General features: G+C 40.4%; 1 protein-coding gene across 1 annotated transcript; it reads right to left on the bottom strand.

The window, feature by feature from the left end:
• Positions 1-960: 960 nt before the first annotated feature.
• Positions 961-25569, bottom strand: LOC114875156 (homeobox protein Nkx-6.2-like). The gene is made up of 4 exons (XM_029185132.2): positions 24831-25569; positions 19295-19405; positions 15064-15272; positions 961-1632 (listed from the first exon to the last, which is right to left on the bottom strand). The coding sequence occupies exons 1-4, from the start codon at positions 25567-25569 to the stop codon at positions 1435-1437; spliced, it is 1257 nt and encodes a 418-aa protein (XP_029040965.1). The 3' UTR covers positions 961-1434.
• Positions 25570-27196: the final 1627 nt, after the last annotated feature.

Genomic DNA, 27196 nt, shown 5'->3' with positions numbered 1-27196 from the left:
TTATCACTCAAAATTATAGTAGATCATTGCTATAACCTTGAGTTTTCATAGATCACTACTCTAACTTTTGATTAGAGTAAATTAATACATCAAGTGAAAATAGATTGTTAGGGTAACTTTGGATCAGAGAGGATCACTACTCTAACTCAGAGTTCTAATAAATCATAATGAATCACTACCATATTTCCAACGTTCCTCAGATTATTATTCCATCTTTGAGGTTGAATAGAGTGGCATAATCAATTTAACTCATAAAAATTTAATACCCAGTATCACAGTTAATCTGCACGATTCTCTTTCGCTCACTACACATTAAGAATCCTGTGACCAGCTTTAGAATCAACCTGTATAATTAATGTCAGACTCTTATTAAATATCACATTCACGTTTACCGTATCTACAGAATATACAAAATTCATTTCGATCCGCATAGTTTTTTTTCATTGGCTTAGCTCACTGGGACGTAAATAGACAATTTGTAAGGGGAATCATTTCCTTCTTCTTAATTTACTTGCATTCTCGTTTGCGTGTTATTATATTTATATATTTATATTTATAGTGGTGGTAATGGCTTGTCCGATATTCAGCATACATTTACTATACACGTGTTGTTAATTGAATACGAGCTTATCTGCATTCATTTTCCTTAATTAATTACTTGCAGGATCAAAGTAGTTGATTAATTTTAAGGCAAGTTGCAACGAATAGGATGTTTCAAAATAAGTATTCTTGAATTTCTTTTTACGTACGTTTGACTAGACTTGTTAATATTTCTCGTTACAAATTGGCACCAATTTGATTAACTTAATAAAAAATTAATTTTGCTAATCGCCGAATTCATTTCTTGCCTTAAAATCATTCTAAACAAAAAATGCTTGTAATTTACACAGAATTTTTGCTCCTTTATAAAGATTCATAAAGAATCCTGCAAATAATTTCACCCGTAAATAATTTGTTCGTCGCTTTCTTTACTTAACAATAATTTCTCGTGTGACTTTGTTAACGTACGTCGAGACAGATGGCACGATCGTTTTGCTCGTGATGCGTATACGAGTATCTTAGTACAAATATATACAAATGACGATAGATTTCTATAAACGACAGAAAATCGATAGCAACAAATATTCAAAATACAGAGTCCCCTTAACCCTTTGAATGTTAGGGGTCAGTCACGACTCAGACCTAGAAAACGATGCTTCGAGTAAACCTAACTCAAATCTTTCAACTTTAGAATTTATAAAATGGAAATTAAATGTAAATGATCGCCGTCCAAGGGCTGATCACATTTCCACTGAAACATCACAAAATTCATGTAACAAATTAGAAAGACTAAATTTCCAAATTTATTAATCTATATTCTGGTCGCTAGAATCCATCTTGTCCTCGGTTTAAAAGAGGAATCTACTCCATGAATGTCTTTTTTATTTCAATTATTTAATGCCTGTATTGTTGTTCCAGCTCTCTTCTGAGTCTCTTCGCTGCAGTCTCGCTGTTTCCATCGGTTTCCGTATCGCTGCAACCATCCTCACCCTCCGCAACGACGCCCTCGACCTCTTCTTGCCGCCTTTTCGCCGTCGCCATTTCGGCCGCGTGCTTTTTCCGCCATTTTGTCCTCCTGTTCTGGAACCAGACCTGCAAACAGAGCGATCGCTTCATTGGAACTGTTTCTCCACGCAGAATGCTTTATCCGGTTGGAGTCCATCGGTAGGTGCTTTCATAATAATTAAATATCCTGCAATTGGAAGGACTTTAACCCTTTGAGGTCGAGGACTTTTTCAACTGTACTTCTCACTGGGTCGAATATAGTTTTTTGTATAATGCGATATTATGTACCTAAAGCGTTAATATTGGCAAATAGGAAAATATACCCAGTGACGGTATTATTTTTTGCCGTCCTTGCGGCCACAATCGACCTAGTGAATAGAAATGTGATGCCGCTGTATGGCGACATTCGACCGCAAAGGGTTAATAATACACAGTGGTCCAAGAAGAAATTGCACACTCTATAAGATACTACCCTACATAGAATAATTCAACTCTGAATATTTTTGGACCCGCTAATTCTTTTCAAAGTTTACTATTTTTAATATTAACCCTTGCTTGATGGAGATAATTGAAGAGTGTAAAATTTAAAGGAAAAAATTATATTTAATTTGCCATTGTATAAGCCTTTCACCGTCCAAGGGTTAAATTAGAAAATTATTATATAGGCAGAGTGTTAAAAAAGCAACAGGAAATTCGCTAAAGGCTAGAGGATGAATATAACGAAACTAGAAAGAACGAAGAGAAATAAGGCTTCCGTTTAAAGAGGAAATTGACGTTTTACGTGTCGGCCAGGTCGAAGAGTAGGAACAGTCAATCTCACCCAGATTGTCTGGCTTCCTTTCTCTCCGTTATCTTAATTCCTCGAGTGTTTTAATTTTCATCGGAACAGCTATTAACTTTTACGGCTGGTCGTTTACTTTTTAATTCGTTTACCGCTTCTCGCGCCCGCGCTCACGCTTATATCTTTAATTTAAGCTCTCGACTTGGCGGCCATTGAACAAGCCTGCGGATTGGCGAGAAAAGAGGGGTGGCCAGGGGTGGAGTTTAGTGGGGTCACGCGGAGCTGGCATGGATAGAGAGAAGGGTGGTTTGTGGGTGCAATCGGTACGCTCAGAGTCCCGCTCGCTCCCCCGACGCCCGTTACGTTAATTAAATACATTGTTGTGGGGACACAGACTCCTGCTGCGTATTTCGAGCTTTATAGATGTACAGGGCCACCTCAAGTCACCCTTGTTTCCTTTTTTCCTTCAGGTGTGCTCGACTTTTCTCCCCTGCGGCTACTTGTTCGCGTCTTCGTTTCGATTTTAGTTCAACGAGACATTCGTTAGTTTATGTACGTTCCAAGGTACAAGATAAATTATTTAGCACGTTGAACACCATGGGGGTCATCGGTGGACCGACTCCGCAATTTACACGCGCCTGAATAATTAAAAGAAAACAATAGAAAAGGATTATTACTACGGTACAAATAATGTGAAATGGCAAATAGAAAGCGTGAAATTTGAAACTTGAAAATTAATTATCGCTATTCTTAGTAATTAGAGCTTTGATACGTCTCAGAAAAAATGCCCAATTTCACTGTAAGCACTCGAGGTTCATTATTAATTTCAAGCCTAATTCAAAGGCTAGCTTGTGAAATTATTTAATGTTGCTTAAACAGAGGCTGAGCGTTCGAAATAGTATTGATAGAATAGATTCGTCTAGCATGGAATGAAAATCGAGTTTTCCGGAGGAGAAATGAAATACACGATTTTCAATCGTACGAGTGGCTGGCAGGGGGTGCGATAAAAATTTATCCTTCGCCATTCCAGCTTTCGCTTATCTCTCTTATTGTGCCCCCTTCATTTTATCTACGGTGGTAAAACGCTCGATCGATGAGCCGATCAACATATCGTGATCGGAAATACTGTAGGGGTATTATTAAGTTTGCTTTATCGAGTCTTGATTTTTCGTTTTCTCCCAACAGAAAATATTCCATCGACGATTTTATTGCTGTTTCATCCGAAAGAGGAGGTCGAACTTAGCTTGGTATTTATTTAATAAAGAATCCCCTTGGTACTTTTTTTCTAAGTTAAATTGCGCGGAGTGTATTCTCCAAGGATAGTTTCGGGGAGATTCAATTTAAAAAGGAAACTTTTATTCAAATATTCCTCGGAAATTTCTGCTTTTTAAGGAACTGACGATCCTGCCATCTAGTGCGAGTTCGTCTGAACAATTTTCATGGACAAAGGTCAAGGTTTCCTGGGAGGTTATTGACCTCCCCCTGGACATAAAATTCATCTGCGTCTGTTCCTCTTAATTACATAATTAAATTTATTAAAAACACCCTCCTTAATATCCAACTTCTATAAATTATCCTGTGACACAAAATTGGTATTTTAGTTCCTGTTTTGACAACGATTCATCTTTAATCAAGCCCGACAAAATGATCCCACTACATCGTAAGAATTGATTTTCGGATAACATTATGGCGGTACACTGTTTAACCAGGAATTACCTCTAATTTAATAGACCGTAATGGGGCCAAAACGTGACGCAAGTAACCGATAATAAGCCATTAAAATCTCTCTGCAGTGTACCCTCAAATTGAACGTTTAACATTACCCTGGTGAAATTGTTCAAATATTTCCAAAAAATGTAATCAGTCCAGGGTCGGCCCTGAGATTTCGGGGGTCCGAGGGAAGCTCCGAAAAAAGAGCCCCTCCACATATATGACATAAAAAAAGTAGCTCAAATAAAATTTATAAAATTAACATTAAAGCTTGTATAACTAACTTAGATTAATATTATTCTTCTTGCATTCTGAGATGCAAAATCGTTTTTATGGGGGCCCTGAATTTTAGGGGGCCCTGGACTTTAGGGGGCCCTAGTCTGCCTATGCCCAGGGCGGACCTAAATCAGTCAGAAATAAAATAGATATTTTTAAAAATATTAATGAAAAATTTATGTAGTCATCTTCGTTGAATTTCAAGCTTTCAATCGATATGCTGCAAGTATTATTTTATATCACTTTTCTGTCATGAAATCGTTAAAAATTGACAGAAGGTCCATACTGTTAACAGCTACCCCTAAAAATCTGACGAAACTTCTCCCTTCAGACAAATCCCTGTCAGTGGTTAATGCGGCCACACTTGGATCGGTATTTTCGGGATTTTTCCAGGCAGGAGAGAAAAAAGAAAGAAATATAGTGGTGAAATGTAAATGCAGGAGCAGGTCTTCCAGCGTGTCATTCATCTTGTTTTTGAACGCGTTAGTCACGCACGCGTTGTAAACGCTCCGTCCGGGCTCGTCCCTCGCAACTGTTCGATTTATTAAATCAGGATTATCTAAGCCCATTACTTTGTCCTGTAAAGCTAGATACAAAACCGCATTTATAACTGCGCAAAGCCCTTACAGCCCAGGCTCGAGTGTCTCTTTTTTTTTTGTTTTCTCTTTCTATCCGACCCTCTGGTTCTTTCTCTAACCGGATTCATCCCTGTTTTAGGCTTTCTCCGTTCCTTCAACTCCTCCCCCCTCTGGTAACAGATAATGTAACAGCCAGTATCTAATCTCGTTGATATTGGCGGATAATTTACTATGCGAAAGATTACAGGCGTGACTCAGATCTTGATACACGAATCGAACAACAGACAATTTGCATGGACACGCGTTCGGGGTGAGTTTGGAGCTCGGAGGGTAGGAGGGTGGGTCACCGCTGGGATCGGGATTACTTGTTTAAAAAATCAAAGTAACAACCTTTAGAGGGCGGTTATTGTCGTTTTTTATCAAAATTTTAGCTTCTAGAGGGTGGTTATTGTAATTTTTTATCAAAATTTCAATTTTTAGAGGGTGGTTATTGTAGTTTTTAATAAGAATTTCAACTTTTAGAGGGTGGTTATTGTAGTTTTTTTTATCAAAATTTCCATTTTTAAAGGGTGGTTATTGTAGTTTTTTTATCAAAATTTCAACTTTTAGAAGGTAGTTTATTTATTTTAGTACTTCAAGATTTTTATTTTTAATATCATTGAATATTTGGAATTGGTATTTGGTACAAAATAAAATTGCTATTTTTCATATTACAAATGAATAATAAATGAAAACATGATGACAGAGGATTTCGGAATTAGATAATAATTAATTAGTTTCAGAAGGAGATGAGTGTTTATGAATGAATTGTTTCTAATTAGCAACATTAATACATAAATGAAATCATTTTATCTGCACGAAAAAGTTTGTCAACGGTATTTATAGGTCTCTTGGACGATAAAGTTAGCCCCACGTAGAATTTTCCACCCTGTCACATATTCTAGCTGAACTTTCATGTTGTCTCCGATCCGCACTCAACTTTTACTTTCTCCCTGCTTTCGTATCCTGTTATTCCGCTTTGCTGCGCCAGCTCTTATTATTCCCTCCGTCGATGGAAACGAAACGTCGTCCCGGGGAAAGGAAAACCGAGACGCGATCGGGATTTAGGGTCTTAATGGAGATTGCTAACTTCTAATTATGAAATTGGACTGCAGGTTAAATTAACCGTGCCAGGGCAAAGAAGTTTTAACAACCACTCGAACGAATTTCATTCTTCTTCCATTTTGTGCAATAATTTTATATAGAGGGTGAATTGAAAATTTTCTTCGTTACTATATTTTATTTATCGTTTAATCGTAGTAATAATTGTTGAAAAATTTTCAGAGTATCTGTTGATCATTAACGAAATTGAGGGTGAATTCAAACGTTTCAGCTCCATTTCATTCACTTTTCTATAAATTGATCCAGCATGATAAACTTGCAATTGCGGCAGCTTTTTATCGGTGCAACCAGCAGAGATTTGTACCCGTATAATTCTGAACTGGCGGATGAATTTATCAGGACGGTGGATCAATGAGGCCTTAATGAGATATATTACCAAATGAGAGTATTTATATCGGATGCGGTTGACCGTGGTTGGCTGAGCTGCTGATCATACCTTGTCAGTCTGCAACGTTTGCGAAATGAACGCGAAATTTATTGCGAAATAAGCTGTTTAACACTCTGCAATTTTCAATTTTAGATAAACGACTCTAAATTATACTTGGCTTATATTTTTACATAAATCAAAACAGCGTGAAATACTATAATTTAATTAGCATAGTAAAAAATATAATATAGAATTCTGAAACATACAGGGCGACTCAAAAGTACTGTACCGCTTGATTTTTGAAATTTATAGCCATTCGAGTGACGTGTAAAATGAATAGCAAAAAGAAAAATGAAATTCAGTGTACGTGGATCGAGGAACAGGATGCTTAATGATGCGTGGAAAGTCGTGTGTGACATTCACTCGAACGCTTTCCGCGTCATTGAACCCGCTTATCATTCAAATGGTACCGTTTCATTGACACGTCGATAAATTTTTAAGGTCGATCCAGCGATTCGGGTACACGGAAAAGGAAGTGGAGGACCTGTCGAGAGGATACTGCTCAAAAATCGCCTCCCTGGATACTTTTATTCCTTCGAGTCATCAAACGGTGAGTCTTTTCATTTCTCTTTCTTTTAACGCGACGTTTCTTCAATTTATCATGTCTCAAAGGTAAGTGAATCTCGGAGATGACAGAGATATTTCAAGAACGAATATCATTATAGATATTCGTTCCAGGTAGGGTTGAAATGGAGACACGAAATATTCTATTAGGTTTAAGTAAGCGAAACTCCAAAAGGGTGTGCGCGCGCTATTTTTTTTTCTTCTTAGATAGAAAGAGAGGGTGGTCGTAAAAATTCGGTTGGCCCGGTCGCGAAATTTGATTCCGAAATAAAAATAGAATATTGGGGATAACGCGAATCGGTGAAGCCATTTGATCTTCGAGTGAGGGCAAATGGTTGGTCGGAGGGTATACGGGGAAGGGTGAGGAAACATATCGATATGGGGAAGCGGTACGAGAACGGAATACAGAGGAGCGCATTATCGCCAACAGCCAACTACCCTCTGCCATTCTCGCGGATCGCATTACTTATTATTTGAAGAAACATTCTGCTCCAAGCACTTTGTAATATTACGGGGAAATTACTTTGGACCGATTGATTTAGGGAATTATGATCGGCTCCCACCGAGGATCTATTGATTTTAATCGTTTGAAAGCGTTTGAAGCAGTTGATTGTAAGAATCGTTTGAAATACGATGAATTAAGGAAGGGGTGAAAAGCTTATGATATAAGAATTTTTTTATTTTTATAAATTGAGTAATTTTGATCGTTTGAAGGTATTTGCTTATGTTTGAAACTGTTGCTTGAAATAATTATTTGAAATACGATGAATTAAGGAAGGGGTGAAAAGCTTATGATATAAGAATTTTTTTATTTTTATAAATTGAGTAATTTTGATCGTTTGAAGGTATTTGCTTATGTTTGAAACTGTTGCTTGAAATAATAATTTGAAATATGATCAATTAAGGAAGGGGTAAAAAGCTTATAAAATGAGATTTCTTTTATTTTTCATAATTGAGTGATTGTAATAGTTTGAAGGCGATTGCTCGCGTTAGAAGCTGATAATTATAAAAATTTCTTAAAGCAAGACAATGAATTAAGTTCCTGATATAAGAATTGAACAGATATAGTTATCTGTTTTTCCAAATTGAATGATTGTGATAATATTTCGACGATGTTTGCTTATGTTTCATAGAAATTGTTTCGAGTAATTTCGTTAAGGAATATCAATCGACGTCTCCCCAAGTTGTTAAGCAATCTTCTCAATGTATCAACTAGTGTAGGTATTAAAACAAAGTTAATGGAACGGAACTGCGTGACACAGGGGTGTTTCAATTCACCCAAAACGCCTTTTACCGCTGTCAAAAGGGCTGAAAGTCAATTAAATAATCCCCTGCTCGTCGAGAAGTAGTACGCATCCAAATCTTATTGATCACATCTGCGATGCGTGTCCTCCTTTGTTTCCTAAGCGCCGCACTGATCTCTGCAGGCTGAATGAATTATGGGAAGGGGGAATATTAATACGTGTGTACAGTGATACAGATACATTCATCAAATTTGATCAAGGAAACACTCGAGGGTGTTGCAGGATTAGTTTGTCCCCTTCATAGAAGCCCGATTTGATCAGTCGGATTTTTAGCCTCTGTTCTATTCCTCTCTAACGCTTCGTTTTCCTTTTTTTACCAAAAAATTATTGACTTTTCTCAATATTTCTCATCGGAGAACCTTTAATAGCACAGCCATGGGCATCTGCAAGATTTTTTTTAGGGGGGGCATGATATAAAATATCACTTCTAGAGACGGAGTTCGAAACGAAAGAGACAATAAATGCAAGGGAGGGCAAGTGCCCCGATTGCCACCCCCTTGCGGACAGCTCAGAATCCAAGTACCGTGCGTCGCCGACTCTTCGGACGGTCTCCCGATACGTAATACAGACACCACCGAGCTCTTCTTCTTCCGAACATCGCTCATCACAATCAAACAATGGTATCCCACCGAAAGTCAACCATCGGAAGAGTAAAGTTCAAAAGTCAGCCCATTCCGAAGTATCTGAAAAAGCATTCGATCACGTGACACTTGACCGCAGGGTCGCGTTCATTGGCCGCAAACGCGCGAGCAGAGACGGAAGCGGTCGAACCGGAAGAAATATCGTCGTCGTTTCGCGCAATTACACCCGGGCATGAAACGTAATAGGAAGGACAGGTCGCGGCTGGCCGGGATATAATATCCTTCGGGCCGATACACAAGAGAAGCAAGAAACGGCACGAGTACCCATTGGGTGTTAGACGTCGATATAAAGTCTCGCGAACGTAAGAATAAAGGTAACGAAACGAAGAGAGAAAGAGAGACAGGTGGTGCGGCATTATGGAGTCAAGTACATGTGGGCCAATTTCGAGGGTACGAGCTGTGGGAGGTGAATGAAGGGAAACGCCGCCTGCTGCCGTGATTTATCACGGCATGCCATGCCGCCGCGCCGTACATACATACACCACCATGATGATACATGGTGGAGGAAAACCGGGTAGGAGGCTTTCGCTCGTACTAATTGACGTCATCGATATTGGTATCCGTCGACGAGCAGATTACTCCGCCGTAAACAACTCCACCCCTCTTGCAGCAGCCTACCGCCGGAATCCCTCCCCGACACCCCCTATCGTCCGCGTTCTACCGTCACGGGGAACCACCACCGCCACTTTACTACCACCACCGTTGCGTAAACACCATCTAAGCCCTTTCCTTCCCTCTGCTTCATTCTACCCTACCGCGCTATTTATCCCTATCCCCTCCCCACCTTTACTCGTTCGAACCTACCCCTGACGCTTCGCGATTCCCCCCCCACCACTATTGGTCGACAGAACTCTCGTCATACCCCACCCTTCGCTCCCTGTTCCGGTCCATCGCGAACACTTCAACTTGTTACCCCATCTCTCTACTCGGCTACTGCTCCTGGTCTCTCCTCTAACCACCCTCTCTCTCTCACTTCACTCTGATACACGGTCTGATACGCCTACATCAAGGGGTGTCACGGTCTTTAACTCGCAAATTCTACGCGTTCACTTTGCCGTATTAGATTCTAATAGGGGGATGGATGATGCTCTTCTATCGGCTGATCAGAGCCGCTCTTTGAGGTCCGCGCTGTCACGGTTTCGAGGATGTTAGAGAAATTTGAGTGTTTTAAAATTTCAACGCTTTATACGATCTAATAATTAAATATTTCGAGTATTACAATGCAGAATTTGTATTGCTCTTCTCTCTGCTGATCAGAGGCGCTCTTTGAGGTCCGCGCTGCCACGGTTTCGAGGATGTTAGAGAAATTTGAGTATTTCAGCGTTCGAATAGTTAAATATTTCGAGTATTACAATGCAGAATTTGTATTGGAAATTATTCGAATAGTTCAGCTATTACGCTACTACCCCCCAGACGCGCCTGTCTCTCCCGGTCTCTCCCTCATCCCTTCCGCTTCCTGGACCTGTCGTTGCACTTTGCGCCGTTGCTATGCTTCGTCGAGCGAGATAACTAAATCATGCGACGGATATCGCGTTGGCAATTTGAACGACGATCCGCGTAATAGTCTTAATAGCAGGGTCCAGTTCTCTGCTGCGACGATTGCCGTCGCGTCAGACCAATTCGCGATATTTCTCGGGATATGCGACGGTGCTCTTGAAAATGAAAGCCTGATGGAAACGGGGTGGAGGGATTTTTTGGGTGATGGATAAAGGGAGGATCGAGAGGATGAGGTTAATGGAACGTTGCCATTTTTCGGATTCGATTAGAGTCGGACGAAATGTGTCTCTTTGTTGATTGTATAGGAAAAGAATACTAGTTTCGTTTTGATTTTTCTGCGAAAATTGGAAAGGAATTCTTTTCTTTTATTTTCAGTAATATTTAAATGGTGTTGATTAATTAACTTTTATTGTACATCGTGGTATTAATTAAAAGATTGGAAAAATAGAGACAAAGGATGGTGTTTAATTAATCTTTACGTCATAACGATGTATTAATATTGACATTTTATGGGATCAGTTGTTGTGTAAAAGTTCTACGTGTGTTTGATTTGAAAAAAAAAGGAAGAGAAAGACGGGAACGCATATCGGTGGGATACGCGTTTCGGAAACGAAAAAGTGATAAATCTGGAAATGTGGAATGACAGAACACATATATCTTCGTTGAACGGAACTAGCGAATCCCTATATGCCGTACTAATCCTTTTCCGATACTGAAAAAATGATAAATCTCGGATGTAAAACCACGAACGTAGGATATCGATTTTGTATACAGGACGATCCGTAAGTGGTCCATAAGAAGTTTAACGTTTAAGCTCCTTTGCGAATTGTATGAACAAAATATTTGCCCATGTAGCTTAATGGTTTTCCAAACAATCGCGTACATAAAAATAATAAATTCTTTCTTTTTCTTTTTAACCCTTGGGTGGCGGACCATGAAGAGAATTTAATGTAACTTTGTATTTCATATTATTTTAATCAGATATCTAAATTTTACACCGTTCCTTTAAAAATTATTGTTCGAATATATGAAAATTTGTTTAAAAATTATACATCTAACTTTAAATTAAATTTGGGTCACGATTGACCCAGGCTCAGCTGTTCAAGGGTTAAATAAAATTCAATTTATATCTTGTATTTCATGTGAGATCAATCGAAGAAGAAGAAATTTACAAGATAATTATTTGAACAAATTCTGAAGATGAAATTTTCATTTAATCAGATCAAATGTATCGGTGAAAATTTTCATTACAAAATGTACTTCATAAATTCACATTCATTTGAAATATATAATATCGATTGGACGGAAATCCTTTCGTAAATAATGTTAATGATTGATATCTCGTTACGTCAGACCGATTAAGCTTATCGTATAATGCTTGAAAACAAAATATTTATGTGAATATATGTATCGAGCAAATAATATTTATCAATAATAAATTCAGTCGCGTTGGCGAGATCATTTTTAGCCTAGAGATTTCAACGCACGATGATAATGTGTTACGCACGTTAGACTTACTGCGTGGAAATTAAAAAAGCGAAGTTAAAAATTAATAAAAAATTAATCTCTATTCTATTAAGCCTTTAGCAATTGTTATCGATAGCACTTGGTGAGAAATTAATTTCAGGGTGCAATAATATTTTTAATTTTAATTTTTTATTAAGTATAGGAGTTGTATTATTTTTTTTCTATTAAAAAAGCAAGAGTTAAAAATTGAAGAAAATTAATATTTACTTCAATAAGGGAATTAAATTCAGGGTGCAATAGTATTTTTAATTTTAATTTTTTGTTAAGTATAAGGGTTGTTATTTTCTTTTCTTCATCATACAACAGAATTTTCATGATTTTTAATACACAGTAACAGAGTGTAGTAAATTTCTGGATGTCTACCGGTTGACATTGAGGAAAGCACAAAGTAGGAACGTAATAGTCGGCACATGATCATAACACGGTAGCAAACGAGCAAAGTTCGCGAAGAAGAAGCTTTTCCGGTAGTGTATCAAAGCAACCACTACACCTTGATTTTTCTCACAATAACGAAAGTTCAATCTCGTCCCCTTTTTATATAAAAAAAAGTATCTCCATTTGAGATAGCGAAATATTCTTTAAAATCTTTTGCTGAATAACAGAAAACTTACGATATGGATTAGCATCGATAGAATTTCATCAAACTTTCCGATTTTAATAATTCATACAGCGATTTCATTTCCTTTAAGCATTTTCAACCCTCGTAAGAGTAACAGGTGAACAATAAATTATTCACGAAATTGCATTCCTCTTTCAATAGGAATTTCTAAATTAACAAAGGATATTTTTAAACATTTTTATCAGAGGTTCGCTACCCTAAGGAATAAGGGTTGATAATTCATAACAATTATTTTTACGAAGGCGTGGAGTCTCAACAGAGAAATTATAAACAAAGAAAAATCAAAAGTTCGCAACCCTAAGGAATAAGGGTTGATAATTCATAACAATTATTTTTACGAAGACGTGGAGTCTCAACGGAGAAATTATAAACAAAGATATTGCAAATACGAAGGCCTAATAAAATCCAGGAATAAAAGACCTCGGAGCCTGCAGCTGCAGGAGGAACGTTCCATATGAAAGGATGAAATGCAAATCTGGCCGCAGCATCGTCGTCGGCTAAACAACGAGCGACGAGGAGGAATCGATGCCTCTGAATCAGCGAGTCGTATCCCGGCTACGGGTATATATTGTCGTAATATTTCGGAAAACGCGCTGCCACCGTCGGATACCGGGGTCCAATCTCACCCTCGAAGATGGCATATACGCAGAGGTGAATCGCCTCTTGCCGAGGAAATCCGAGGTAATTGAATGCTAACCCTCCTCCCTTTATCCACCCTCCTCCCTTTCGTTCGCCGTCCTTGTACAGCCCTGAAAAGCCGAACTGCTGAACGAGAGAGAGAGAGAGAGAGGGCGCTACCTTCATCCCCTTGCCATCACTCACCGACACAGACTTGTAGCTTTCAATAAAAATGTAAATATGGCGGCGTAGAACGAGCCAATGACAGCGCTACATCGATGCCGCGGGACAGACGGACGGACAGAGTGGAAGAGGAGGAACGGGAGAAAAAGGGAAGCGACGGGAACGCGTCGTGGGAGAGAGAGATACGGAGGGGTTGGAGGCATCGAAATGGCAAGCTGGTTTGCGAGGGTCGAAGATGGCGAACGAAGGAGGAGGACGGTAGCCGAGGACCAAGAGGAGGCTTCGAACGGTGTGTTCTCCGCTGAGCTGAAGCTGCAAGCAGAAGAGTACTCTACAGATGTAGCCGGCGAGAGGCGGGAGTAAAAGTGGAGGAGGTGGAAGCCTCCGGGAGAGATCGTTCGAACAGGGGGGGTGGGAGAGGATATGGGAAGAGATAGGTAATAGGGGTAGGGAGAAAAAGAGGGAGAGAGGAGGAAAGATGGAGAGAAATAGACAGAGATGTGGATGAAAAGAAGAGGGAAAAAAAGGAGAGGAGAGGAGCGCTACCGTGACGTTGGCTGTCGTCACCTCCGGACGGTAGCTTGTTCTTCCTTCTCCGTTCCTCTGGTTTCTACTGGAAATATTATCGGAGACGAAGAGGGTAGGGTGAGCGCGGTGGGTGTGTTGGAGGAGGGAACGGAGGGACTCCAGGGCGAGGAGAGAGCGGCCGCCCGAGGATGACGCAGGTGCCGCAAAGCTTGACACGTCTCCGGGCTGTTTTGTCACCTTCTTTTATCCTTCGAACTTTTTACAAGCTGCCTCGTTAGAAGCTTGCTCTCGGCGTTGATGGAGTAAGCCGCTGTTGAACAAATGCGTTTTAAAATCACGCTTACCTACCCTCCTGTTACGGAGCACGCGGGAAACTGGCCCATCCGTAATGAAAGCTACTGAATCTCGATGGGTTGTATGCTTTTTTATTTTATTCCTTTTTCCGGTGGTATTAACCCTTGGCGAGGAGGATTTCGAATGCTTTATTCTTGGCAATCGATGAAAGATCAATCGGGATAAATCGGGATTAACGCAAGAAGAGGAGATAGAATAATTGTAACTGTAATGGTATAAATAAGAGAGAGAAAAAAAGTCATTCTCAAAATTAGATGACGATATTACTAGGATGTGGCGTAGCAGGCACGGTTTTTAATAAAGTTTACGGTAATCTTCAATAAAAACGTCACGATGATTTAAGTGGAGAGCCGGCTAATTATGAGTAACAGATGTAGATGGGTTAATAAAAATTCATAACAGTTAAGCGTTCGCCGGGGCTCCGATATTAATCCGTGAATGATGGAACGAACGGAAGCTGCGATAAAAAGTAAAATCAACGGGTAGCTGCCTGTTTTTAACGCTCGCCATCGTTTTAATATTTCCTTGTCGGCTTAATTGTTTAAGCGGGGATTACAAGCTTGAAAAATCATCCTTTTTAATGACCGTGGATATAACGTTCGTTACATCGATTTCGATCTTCCAACGGAACGTTCGAACGAAATAATTATTTTCATTTTTCTTTCTATCTCCGTCCTCGTTTCGAAATCGAAGGGCTTAATCGTCGAAAGATCTGCCCCTGTGGACGAGAAGATTTCTTTTTGCTCTTACCTTGACTTGGGACTCGGACATGCCGAGGGCGTACGCCAATTTAGCACGTTCAGGGCCCGCAAGGTATTTCGTTTGCTCGAACGTTTTCTCAAGGGCGAAGATTTGCTGGCCACTGAACGTTGGCCTTGTGTGTTTCTTCTTACCACCCTCGTGTTCCCCAGCACCGCCTGAGCCTGTCATCGTCTGCTGACAACCCAGCTGTTGCGACACTGTAACATCAATATCTTTCAGAGATACTCTCGTCACCTTAATAACACTCGTTTAATCGTTAAAGGCTAAATTGGTCGAATAAAACTGTATCTGTGTGAGTTGATTATTGAAACTATCAGAGGATATTTAGTATACCAATTGTAAACTAGATTACAATGATAAATTAAAAAAAAAGAAATTTGCAGGAGGATAATTTTGTAATTGGAGAGTGCTCCTCGTTAACAGAGTCGAATTAAACTTATTCAATAAATCGTAAGCACGCCACGCATCCCTTTTACCAAGTAATTAATCTTCATCAATTTTGCGTCATTCTTCTTGCCATCGGCCGGCGTATTTTGTTCCCGACGATTTACATACCCTATCGATAATTACGTCATAAATTTACATCTCGTTACACGCCGAAAATGTTGTGTACAACATATCTATTAAAAACCATCAAATTATTTCACGATGATCGGTCGATCGAAACCTTTCGAGGTGTTTCCTTTAACTCTCCTCGTTTCGTGGGTGTTAAAAATCGATGTTGCAAATGTTTATTGAACCATTATTCAAGAAATATTGTAAAAATATTAGCTTAATGTTCGATTTTTGAGAATTTTAATTCGAATTTTATGAAAATGGGAAAATTTGGTAGGCAGAAAAAGACAGAAGGAGATCGCCGTTTAATTTGACAGGATAGCGTCGTTCAAGGGTTAAACACTTGTGCGATAGACCACAATGATGGCGTCGGGACGGCTGCCGGCACGTGCCAGCCACGTGAGTTTAGTGTTCCGCAAATAGGGAGGACTTTGTTATCCTTGTTATCCTTGCCATTGGTGCCGTTGATTCCCGTGTTCGATCCCCAGGATAGATACTATCGTCGAATAGGATGGCACGTGACGAGAGGGGTGAAATTTCGGGTGGCATTATCGCGACGCGAAGATGTTCACGAGCGATGTGACGCGAAAAACCGGCGCGATTAGCATGATCTCCCTCGTCCGTTCTGCTCGTAAACTTAACCAATCGTCCAGAAAATTGTGGGAAAATTATCTACTAATCTATCTCGCTCGTCGTTCGTTATATCGAACAACAGAGGGATGAAATTAGACGAAACAATGGTACTTTGATAATTAAAGGGTTTATTAGCGAGGTGTTATTAATAATATTAGAAATTTATCAAAGGAGAAAGCTGGAAAATTTGGTAAATTATCTATTAATCTATCTCGACTCGTTCAGTATATCGAACAAAAGGGGGATGAAATTAGACGAAACAATGGTACTTTAATAATTAAAGGGTTTATTAGCGAAGTGTTATTAATAATATTAGAAATTTATCAAAGGAGAAAACTGAGAAATTTATTAAGGGAGAAAGCTGGAAAATTTGGTGAATTTCAGGGAAAATTGACAGAAGTGAAATTCCAAGACTGATGGGAGGGTTAAACGATGGCAAGAAAAAGAAAAAAATGTAGGGACTTATCGAATTACCGTAGAGGAAGTTGTACGAGTTTACGCAGTTTCTAAGTAGATGAATAGGGGATATCGCGTGAAACGTGTACCTCCATCGAAGCAGAGGGTGGAGTGCGGTAAGCAGCTCATTAGAACCCTCCCCGCCAACTGGCCATTATTGCCTCGTTCCGTATTCCGTTACAAATTGCTTTATTAAATTAAAGTCCCACAACCCATACTGTTGTGACGACCCTACGCCTCTTCCCTTCCCTTCTCGTCCCTTTTCGTTCGTTTTGCATCCCTTCCCTATGTGCCACGGGTAAACGGGTCTGACCGCGTGCTACCGCTCGTCCACTCGGCTCGTCCTTTTCTTAATTACCTGACCAAATTTTAATCATTTCAATCCGATTCTTTTTTTACGGAATTCTACTCAACCCTGTAGACTACAGTGGGTGATCAAATTATTAGAGCCTCGGTATGAAATATGGGTTTTTCGTGTTTTTGTAGAAATATAATCACAATTTTAAGGTTTTTACATTGAATAACTTGATAATATACAAAAAAAACACTTATAAAAATAAACAAGATTATATTTACATCTTTTCGGGATTTTGATTGCTTTATTTCTAGCCCATAATAATAAATATTTCCACAAATTTTCGATGGGGGTGAGGCCCGGAGAATTTCTTCACTTTCTTCAACTATCTATCATAACTTTGCAAGCATCAATGCATCATGAAAAAAATAACAGAAACTCCATTTAACTAGGTTTTCATTTAAAAATTAATTGCTGTTATGTAAAATCGTCGGTTCTACTAATTCGATCACTATATTTTCTTTATTTCCGTATAGAGTTCTCTTTCTCAATTGTCCTCAATTCCATTCCACATCTTTATCTTCAACTTCTTTAATTCTCAACTTAAATCCTCCGATATTTACGCCCACGCTGTCGCTCCAATCTCAATCCAGCAGTCCTTAATAACCCGGAAACACTATTTCATCGCTGGTAACCGGCTCTCGAAGCGAGAGGAAACTCGTAGTCCAAAGCTGCCCATAAATATCCAGCTAAGAGGAAAAACCATTTCCATCAACGATTTCGTATCCAACTAGAAAAGTTACAATTCCTTTCCTCTTCTCAGTTAAACAATCCGAAATTATTACGAAACACCAACCTCTCTGTCCACCTGTTTCCTTCGTCCCGTGGAAAGTCTGGTCCCATGGCGATCGTTGGAGGACGCCTCTCCCGAGGTTCGCGCAGAAGCCTATCGGCGTTACAGGTCGGAATATAAAGCATAGATCGAGGAGTTGTAGCGGTGTATTTCGGGGTCGTAAGTCAGGTTACGAGGGATGGCGATGGAAGAGGCGCCGGAGCAAGCCAGGAATACCGGGTCTACACGGTAAACCCGTCGTTCGTACGATGCCACAGTTAAAATATTGCCAGAGTTATTCGCGTGAGTGTGGAAAGCCAGGGGCCGGCTGCGGCATCGCGAGGGGGGTAGGAGATGCTTTCTCGAGGGTTGATATTGAATATGATATTCCGGATCCGACGCCGCCGCAGCGGACTACCGCTATGCTACCCTCTTATTCGTCCCGCAGTGACATTCGTACCCGACGACGCTGAAACAACACACGCTTGCTCGTCCACGCCCTTCCACGCGTACTTACATCCCATCTTCCTCGCCCTTCTTTTCCCTTTCTCGTATCTACACGCTCCGTCCTTCTCTACAGCGTGTTACGTTCGGACGGTGGTGTGCGTGCTGGGTTGGCACATGTGCCACAACAGGGCTGATGTATGCTCTCGGAAAAGGGGATGGTTCTGCTCTCTTCTTCGACGTCACGTGTTCTTTCACTTTGCTTGTGATTTTTTTTTTTTTCTTTCTTTTCGTTCTTCTTTCGCGGCGCCCTTAATCGCTTTTACAAATCGCCCTGGGTAGTCGTGCGCCGAGTTTCGTACGGGATGTGGGAGTTTCTAGAGCGGACCGTGGCTGGCGGCGAGTTTCCGGAATTTGATTTTGAAGACGTTTCCATGATGGACCATCGGCGGATACCTTTTTAAGGCGTTGGGTTTTGAGGAGGTGTTTAGTTGGAGATTCTTCCCCTATTGTACAGGGGGTGTACAATTTTCCGTTCGATTGTATTTTATTTGTATAAGCGAAAGGAAGTTGGGAAAAAATTTGTTTCGAAATACAGAGGAAAAAGGTGTTTTCTCAGATCTCGGAAGCGGCGTTTAGCGACACGTGTTTTTTCGCTTCGGTCAACCGATTTCCTCGTAGCAAAAGCAAACACTAGCAGCTGTCAAATCTGTGTAATATCGTCGGTAACGAAATATCCCGAAGGTAGAAAAATATCTCGAGGCCCCCTCATTGCTATGGATCAATGTTTTCGATCCAATCTTTTTCGTTTCAACGCTCTCGTTTCATTTTTTCTTTGTTTCCTTAACTTTCTATTTCCGTAACTATTTCTCTATGAAGAGGAACATCGGTTTCTTCGTTCGGAATTAGGAGAATTTCGCTTAATTATTCGTCTCTGGGAGGAGAAACTGCGAAGTTCGAGTACGCTTTACAAATCTAGAACAAGTTTGCGAGAGGAAACTTACGCGTGTGTAGTCTTGCTCGCCATGCCAGAGGATCGCTGACTAATCCCTGAAGACCCGGCCAATAGACAGCAGGATGCCGTGGTTCCGTTCTTTGTTGGAATTGTCCGATACCTGCATTCAAAAGCAAACACACCGTGAAGAGAACATGGTATGCACAGATACACGGATAGAGTTATTCTTTCCTCTTCGTTTTCTTGATTTATTTGTAAATCTTCAATTTAATGAGAATTTAACGAGACACTCGATGCCTCGTGAAAATTTTAAACTGCACGTAGGAGAATATAATGAGGAAAGTGTCGCAATTTGTATCACCATTTATAGTTCGTTATAGGGTAACGTAGATAGTTATTGACTGCTATAAAAGTAGAATTACGCGTAATAAATTACAATTCTATTTGGGCTATAAAAGATAAATATATTTTACATGTAGAAAAATAATTTCTATGGAAATAGTGTAAAATCTAAATTTAGGAAATAAAATTGGGGCTCTCTCCATGGTCCGCCGTCCGAAAGTTAAAAAACGCATTATGTTTTACCTTTTTAGGAAAAGATTTTTTTTCTCTCTTCTATCCTACACAAATTTTTCAACTCCCTTTCGGTAATATAATACTACTTAGAACTCCTTCATACACCACCGATAAAGGGTCCCGCGATTTTTCTCCCAGGAAAGGCTCTTCCTTATTCAAGAAACAGGCGAAAAAAAATATTCTGTCTTTTCAGGAAAAGAGTTAATCATTGTATAAGTGTCAACAACTGTATACATTATCTTATCTATCAAGAGAATAGGGAATAGCTAGCAGGATAAACCACAACTGGACGTTTGTGGCCACCTACAGTCCAATCAAAACAGGAATTTCCTGTCCGGCAAAAAGTAACCAACCATCCTGCCCTATTGTCAACATTAATCCTATTCAATTCTAACTGATCCCCAAATTTAAATTAAATGATATTTTTTATTTCAAAACGTACAAGAAATCTGAGCGTCTGCAATTAGTTCTTATTCGCTTCTAATATTGGTTCATCATTCTCAAAGGTTTATAAAATCTTCTACCAAGAATATCGTCGCGTACATTTAGTCGTAATTTAAGTAGAAACGATCCTTTCTCAAAGCAACCCCCGTATCCGGCACGTATAAAACGTTATTTCCCGTTTTAGTGTTCCATCGAGCGGTGTGCTCGAGGCAGAAACGATCGCTCGATCGTTATTCCTTTTGTCCGGTTACGTTGAAATCAAATAAAATTTATTGGATCATAAACGACTAAAGGCTGCATACTCATCAACAAAAATATTCGGTATCATCCTTCAGTGGCAAAGAAGCTGACGATCGCTCCACGATCCTCCGACTTTAATTGAACCTCCAACAGAGATTTTTACGGTTCTCGCCCTATATGTAAGCGATGGGTGGTTGGGTGGGGGTGTGAGAATCTCGATTTCAAGAGATCGAGCGTTTTCCTGCTGACAGAGGAGGATGGATCGAGGCTTTGAGGGTGATTTTGAGAAATATCGTTGGATATCTAGTTCTCTTCGAATTTATATTTCCTTATAATTGCAATAATTAACCCCTTCGATAAGTTATTTGAATTATTCAAATTTTCTAGCAAATCGGTAATATCGGTATCTTAAATTTTTAACGATCATTTAGTTGTTTCGCGTTTTTGGTATATGGAATTTATATTTCCTTATAATTGCAATAATTAACCCCTTCGATAAGTTATTTGAATTATTCAAATTTTCTAGCTAATCCGTAATATCGATATCTTAAATTTTTAACGATTATTTAGTTGTTTCGCGTTCTTGGTATTTGGTAAAGGGTTGTTAAACTCCTTTCGAGTACGGAGAAGCGACGGTGAATTATCACGAAAGCAGATGCAACGAGGGTTGGAAGCAAGAGGAGGTTGAATGAACACACGGATGCGTATCGAACCTGCGCGTTCCGTATTGCGCGACATGCATCGCTCGCCCATTTTACCTCGGGGGCGGGATACACGTTTCTACAGCGTGCACCATGAACAGGGTGCTCCGACAACTTACTTACGGGGGAGTGAAAGAAATTTTCTGTCAATTTACTGGAACGACGATTCTTAGCTTCTGTCATTAACCCTCTGACACGTTGATTATCACTCGTGTTTCGATGAAGCTTCAATTTTCATCAGATTTGGTAAAAATAGAAAATATTTTCTAATGGAATTTTCAATAGCCTTCGCGTGGTTATATTAACACTAGATGTACCAAGGGGGGTCAAAATGACTTGTTTGGCATTTCTTATAATCATTATTCATTTTCAGTACATTTTGTTTTCTAAAATATTGTACTTTTTCTAAAATATGCAAATAACTAATTCTGTAGAACAGTTTTCTTTTTTTTCTTTTTTGTAAAATTTTATGCAGTATACCTCCATATACCGAGATGAGTCATTTTGACCCCCATGGAATGTAGGTATACTTGTGAGTTTTGAAGTTTCTCATATTATTTTTATTTCAAATACATTTTTAAAAAACTAAGTATATTTTCGTACATCTACATTGGAGAAAATGACCATAAGAGGCATGATGACTTATTAATTTAAAAAACATGTCATTTTGACCCCTCTGGTGTTAATGTTCTAGTGTTAATTTCGACACCTTTCGCGTGTGGAAAATTAGATTGAGAAGAAAAAGTAAGGAACGGTGGTAAAGACAAAAAACAATGAGAAAGTGAGATAGTAAGAAACGAGGAGAGATCTTAAACAATGTTCGCAAGAGGAACGCGGCTCTTTTCGAAACTATAGCCGGTTCCATTATTGCGAATTATGGCCACGATTCCTGAAGATATTTGAACGTCCGCCATGGACAAAAGTGGCACGGCAGTCGGATATAAATCGCAAAGGATTCTTTCAGAAACCCTCTTGGTGGCTTTTACGGGTGCCACCACCAAGATTTCTTCTTTTATTGGAAGGAAAACAATTTTATAGTGTCTACAGTGTTGCTCAACCATGATTCTTTTACAACGATCCGATGGTTACCGATGGCTCATGAATTATTAAAAGATAATTTCCATAAAAAATCATTTTCTATCGGGTATCAAAACCGATATATATATTCATTTATAAAAATGTGACATTCTGGAGCTTAATCCTTGAACGGCGGACCAAGGAGAGAGCCCCAGTTTTAATTTGATACGAAAATTATTCTTTCTCTTTTGTTTAAAAATTATACATTTAATATTAGATTGAACACGTTTTATAAGTTTGGGTCTCAATCGACAAGGGTTAAGGAAATGAGATTAGATTCATTTTAAGTATTATAATACATGTATCGAGGGGGACGGTGTAATAATGAGAGTAAATATTGAAAGTGATAACACCAGTGATAAGAGAAGTTATTATAGTGGTAATAATAGAATAGGTTCGATAAAGATCAAGATAAATGTAATTGATTTCCTATATGTAAATATAGAACATTCAATTGAATACTTCCAAAGTGAAAAATTAATTTTTTTCAAGGAAATAATAAATTATTATTGAACCATAATGTGTATTAAGAAAAAATATTGGTTCCCTGTTGCGTTCAATATTATTGAACAATCTAATTGGAGGACCCTCGAAATCTGACCTTGCCAGTGCCATCAACAGCCTAATTCATGAACTCATGAACCCCGGTCACGTGCCTCCCTCGTTCATAAAATGTGTTTAGTATTTCTATGCTTCTCTCTTGATGGCCGTGCTTCTAAATTTATAGTCGTTCCTCTCTGCCACCGTATCATTAATAATAAACGGGTAAGCCGTTCGATGAGATCGAACACCCTCGGTTCTCACACAATGTCTCGTTGAAACGACTAAACGAAGAGCAATTTCAACGGGCTTGATTTTATGCGTTGGATGATCGTAAGCGTCGGAACTGGTATCCTCTAAGGTGCTTCCGTTTCGAATGGAAGCTGTTACATACCTTGTATCAAATTTGTGGGTATATTTTATACTCGAGAAACGGTAAATAATTTTAAAATGAACCTTCGTTTAATTATTAAGAATAGAAATAATTGAGTTTCAAATTTAAAGTCTTAATTAAAATAATTAATTAATTTATGACGCGTCAATCAGTAGTCATTTCCATGACACTCAAAGTATTAATTATCCAATTATATCAAAATTAAGTTATGAATGATGGTAAAAATATTAAAATTAGATGTGCTGAAAATTTCTAACGAATTTAGTAGAGCAATCAGTCTAATTATGGTCTTCGATAAGGAGACAATGGAAGAGGACACAGCTGATCCTTTTCACAGTTTCAATGTGTGCTTGAACAAGGATCAGGATCCTTGGGGCAAGTTGGCCACCGTCGTCAGGTGGTTAACCCAAAATACGCTAACTTCGAGACTCGACGCGTTTATCTAATTCGGTTAGGCGAGTTTGCGATGCGGAATCGATTTCGATCCCTCGGGGTTCCCACTTTTCAATCAACCGATCCCCCGAACAGATTCTCATCACTCGGATAAATTGCATTCCGCAAAACCTTTCATTAAAAGATTTTCTTCATTCTTTTTCTTCGAAATTAATTATTACGTCTATCGTGTTTAGGTTTCTGTGATTTGTGATGGGTTGTTAATCGTATCTCCGTTCATGCGCGATAATTAAAATCAATACCCGATTAATGGCGAAGGGAAATTGTTTGGAATTCACTTTCGTTTCATTAGTAAAGCGACACGAACGGCTTCCTAAATAATTGCCGCTTTAATCATTTTAAATGCACAGGTAATCTGGGATCAAGTTCAAGATAGAGCCCTCCGACAGTTACAGATTATACTTGTGCATAGAACAGCCCCGTATTTACCCAACAATTAATTTCCTTTCGAAATAATTGGACGGAAGTTTGCTATTATACCTGTTTCTCGACGAATTCAGACGTTTCAATTTGAATTATCTACTTGAAAAATTGTCAGATTTGGGAAAAAAATTCATTTTTATTCTCTGAATTATAAATCTAATTTCATTTTATAAATCAGTGCAAAAATTACGGAGACAAATTCGATCACATTTTCAGAAAATTTTATCACGAATATGAAATATTAATTCCTTAAAACTTGCTCTAATTTCCTTTCATCGTTAACTTTAATTTTTACCAATACAATACTGTTCTTATTTTGCCTCAAATTCCCTCGCCAGTTTCAATAAAATCCTTAATAAATTCTAAATTTTAACTTCAATAAAAGTTAACCAACGATCCCTGAATATAAAGAAAAAGAGTGGTGTGTATAACATAAAAAAAAAGAAACAAGGATTAATCCTATAGTAAATATATACTCTGACAACCGAATAAAGTTTATCAACTGCAAACGCTCTGGATCCATATTTCAAAAATAAAACTTGAAAAAAACGTGTCCGTTGTTCGTACACAGCCAATAATGTGTGACACTCCCGTACACATATGTACCAACAATAACTGATAAACAGATGCAAAATATAAGTGAAAAGAAACGCAAAACTTTCAGGCAAGATTCATTTAACTCCGTTACACACCTGATACATGGATTTATAAATAAATAAATAAAACTGAATACAAACCGGAAGATGCTGTGAACCCCGCGTGCATGCTGTACCGTGGCGCGGTCATGTGCTGAGGATGCGGCGTCGGTTGCAACGCGGCGTGGGCGGCGGATACCGGTGCCTGAGGATGCGTGGCCGCCGGTCGCGATAGTATCGTGTCGATCCCGTGAGGATTGCTCCCGACGGACGTGATGGAGGTAGCTGGACTGTGTTTCCCGCTTCCGGTAGGCGACGACTGACCCTGGGTGATCGTGGACAACGGTACGCTGATCCTTGGCAACTGAAGACCCGGCTGCTGTTGTTGCTGATGATGTGCCTGCTGTTGCTGCTGCTGCTGTTGTTGTTGCTGATGCTGCTGATGCTGCTGATGGTGACTTCTCTCCGCCATGGAATGAAGAGCCGCCAGAGGTTGACTGGCCAGCATGCTACCACCGGCGGCGCTCAGGTTGAGGAACTGAAGGACGTGGGGCGCCGCGGCCGCGTGGAAATCGTGCAACCAGGGCGGCCTGGGCGGCGGTGGCGAGTGGCTCGATGCCGGCGGTGGCGAACAGGAACCCAACGAAGAACCAGCCGAGGAACTTCTGTCGCCTTCCAAATGGCTGTTCCGTCTGTGAGCGTCGCTCAGCGACGACATGTTCTCGCCTGGCTGTCCTTCGGGGCTGGATCGCGACTCCAAGTCCGTGCAGGGATCACCGGTGTCGTTGCAAGTCTTCCCGTTGTTGTTGTTGTTATTGTTGTTGGTCAAAGAACACACCATCTCGCACCACGCATAGTTCGGCAATGAGCGAAAAATGTTGACGGAGGTGGTCGCGATTCAGCCGGCTGTCAGCGGTCGGGTTATCCTTAGGGGTATACACTCACTGACACACAAGAGGCATCCTCTCACTCACTCTGGTACCCGGTGACGATAAAAACCGTGTCACAGCGTTGTTAACCTCGATCACTATTCGACGGTGCCATCGCGACGGTTCGACGCGTTCGTCCCGGCTCCCTGCTACCTGGAAGGCTTAATCCAGACCGATCGATCCGGCAGGACTGGAAGAAAAGTCGAAGTAGCGCACGGTTACCCTTGAACGATCGTCGAACGGAGAGACGTAGAGAGTCACGTATTTAGGATAGTGTCGTTTAAAGGTGAATCGAGAAGCACGAGGATAGACGCGATGGAGAGAACTAATGGGGGGTTGCCGAGTGACTCGCCTGGCCAAGTGGTATGCGACTGGGGTGCATCGGGGAACGACGAGTCTGTTCGCTATCCGAGCGATTCACTCTCTCTCGGCATGGTCGCGCACGGTCGGGCTTGACGAGCTCGGCTCGAGTTCGGGTTTGGGGTTCGGGTACGCGCGACGCCAAGCACCGATAGGTCGATCCTGCTAGCCCGTCTACCAGACGAGCCTGTGGATTGGCGTGGGAACGGTGGGTCGGCTGAACGTCGGAGGGCGGTTCTGTACTCGGATTGGCCGGGCTAGCTCGTTCCTCTGAAAGAAGAGGTGTTTCGGGCGGGGCCTCTCAATCTCGCGTTAGCTTCTTGTTAAGCGTCTTTCATTGTGTGTTTAAATTCGTAATTTATGATCCTGACTGAATAAAACAAGAACTCGCTGGTTCGCTTACTGGCTGGCTGGCTGGTTGGCTAGCTGGCTGGCTGGCTGAGCTGTTTGGCTGACTGGCTCCGCTAGTTTGCTCGACAACTGGGCACCTCTGTACGACTATGGTGACACTACCGCCTCGATAACTTCCTTGCTTCCTTGCTTCCTTCCACCCTGGCTGTCGTACGCTCTCTCATCCCCATTTCACTCTTCCAACCCCATCCCTCTGTCTACCTCTTTCTCTCTTACTTCAACCCCTCCCCTCCACCTCCCAGCCACCCAGTCTCTACAGCGATCCTCGCGACCAGTCAAGTACGCGTAGCCCGGAGCAAATCGAGTTATTTGCTCCCGATGGTCCATTTGGCTTGTTCCTCGCCGTTCTACGTATGGCGATGCACGTGTCAACGAGAATTCGGTTACTTCGTCCGGCTAAACCATTGCTTCGCGGATGACGTAACTAATGTCGGATGAACTTACCACGGCTGCCAGACTGGCCTGGCTCGAGTTCCACCGATCTAATGATCGCCACGGCAAACCTTTCGCTCTTTTCCGCCGGCAGGATGAATAATTTATGCCACTCTTAGCCGCTCGTTCCCCCGGTTACTCGAGCCTCTCTTTCTTCATTCGTCGTCCTTCATCCAACTTTACGTCGACTAAATGCATCGGGGATGAGAGAGGAAGCTGTTCTTTTCCCTTCGATCGGTTCAACCCCTTTCTATGGAGTCTTCTGGAGTTTGTTATGAACAAAGAGTACGGAGATCATTGTTTGCATTTAGGTTCGTTCTTTATTGCTAGATGGGA

The sequence above is a fragment of the Osmia bicornis genome, chromosome 8, assembly GCF_907164935.1.
Source record: "Osmia bicornis bicornis chromosome 8, iOsmBic2.1, whole genome shotgun sequence".
NCBI classification, from domain to species: Eukaryota; Metazoa; Arthropoda; class Insecta; order Hymenoptera; family Megachilidae; genus Osmia; species Osmia bicornis.
The sequence above is the reverse complement of the archived record's forward strand: the minus strand, read 5'-3'. Positions and strand labels throughout refer to the sequence as shown.

Coding starts and splice junctions, on each gene's coding strand:
- LOC114875156 (XM_029185132.2), bottom strand. CDS start 25,569: ATGGTGTGTTCTTTGACCAACAACAATAACAACAACAACAACGGGAAG. Junction 19,406..24,830: donor GGGGTTCACAGCATCTTCCG/GTTTGTATTCAG, acceptor TTTTGAATGCAG/GTATCGGACAATTCCAACAA. Junction 1,633..15,063: donor TGTCCGAGTCCCAAGTCAAG/GTAAGAGCAAAA, acceptor CTCTGTTTGCAG/GTCTGGTTCCAGAACAGGAG.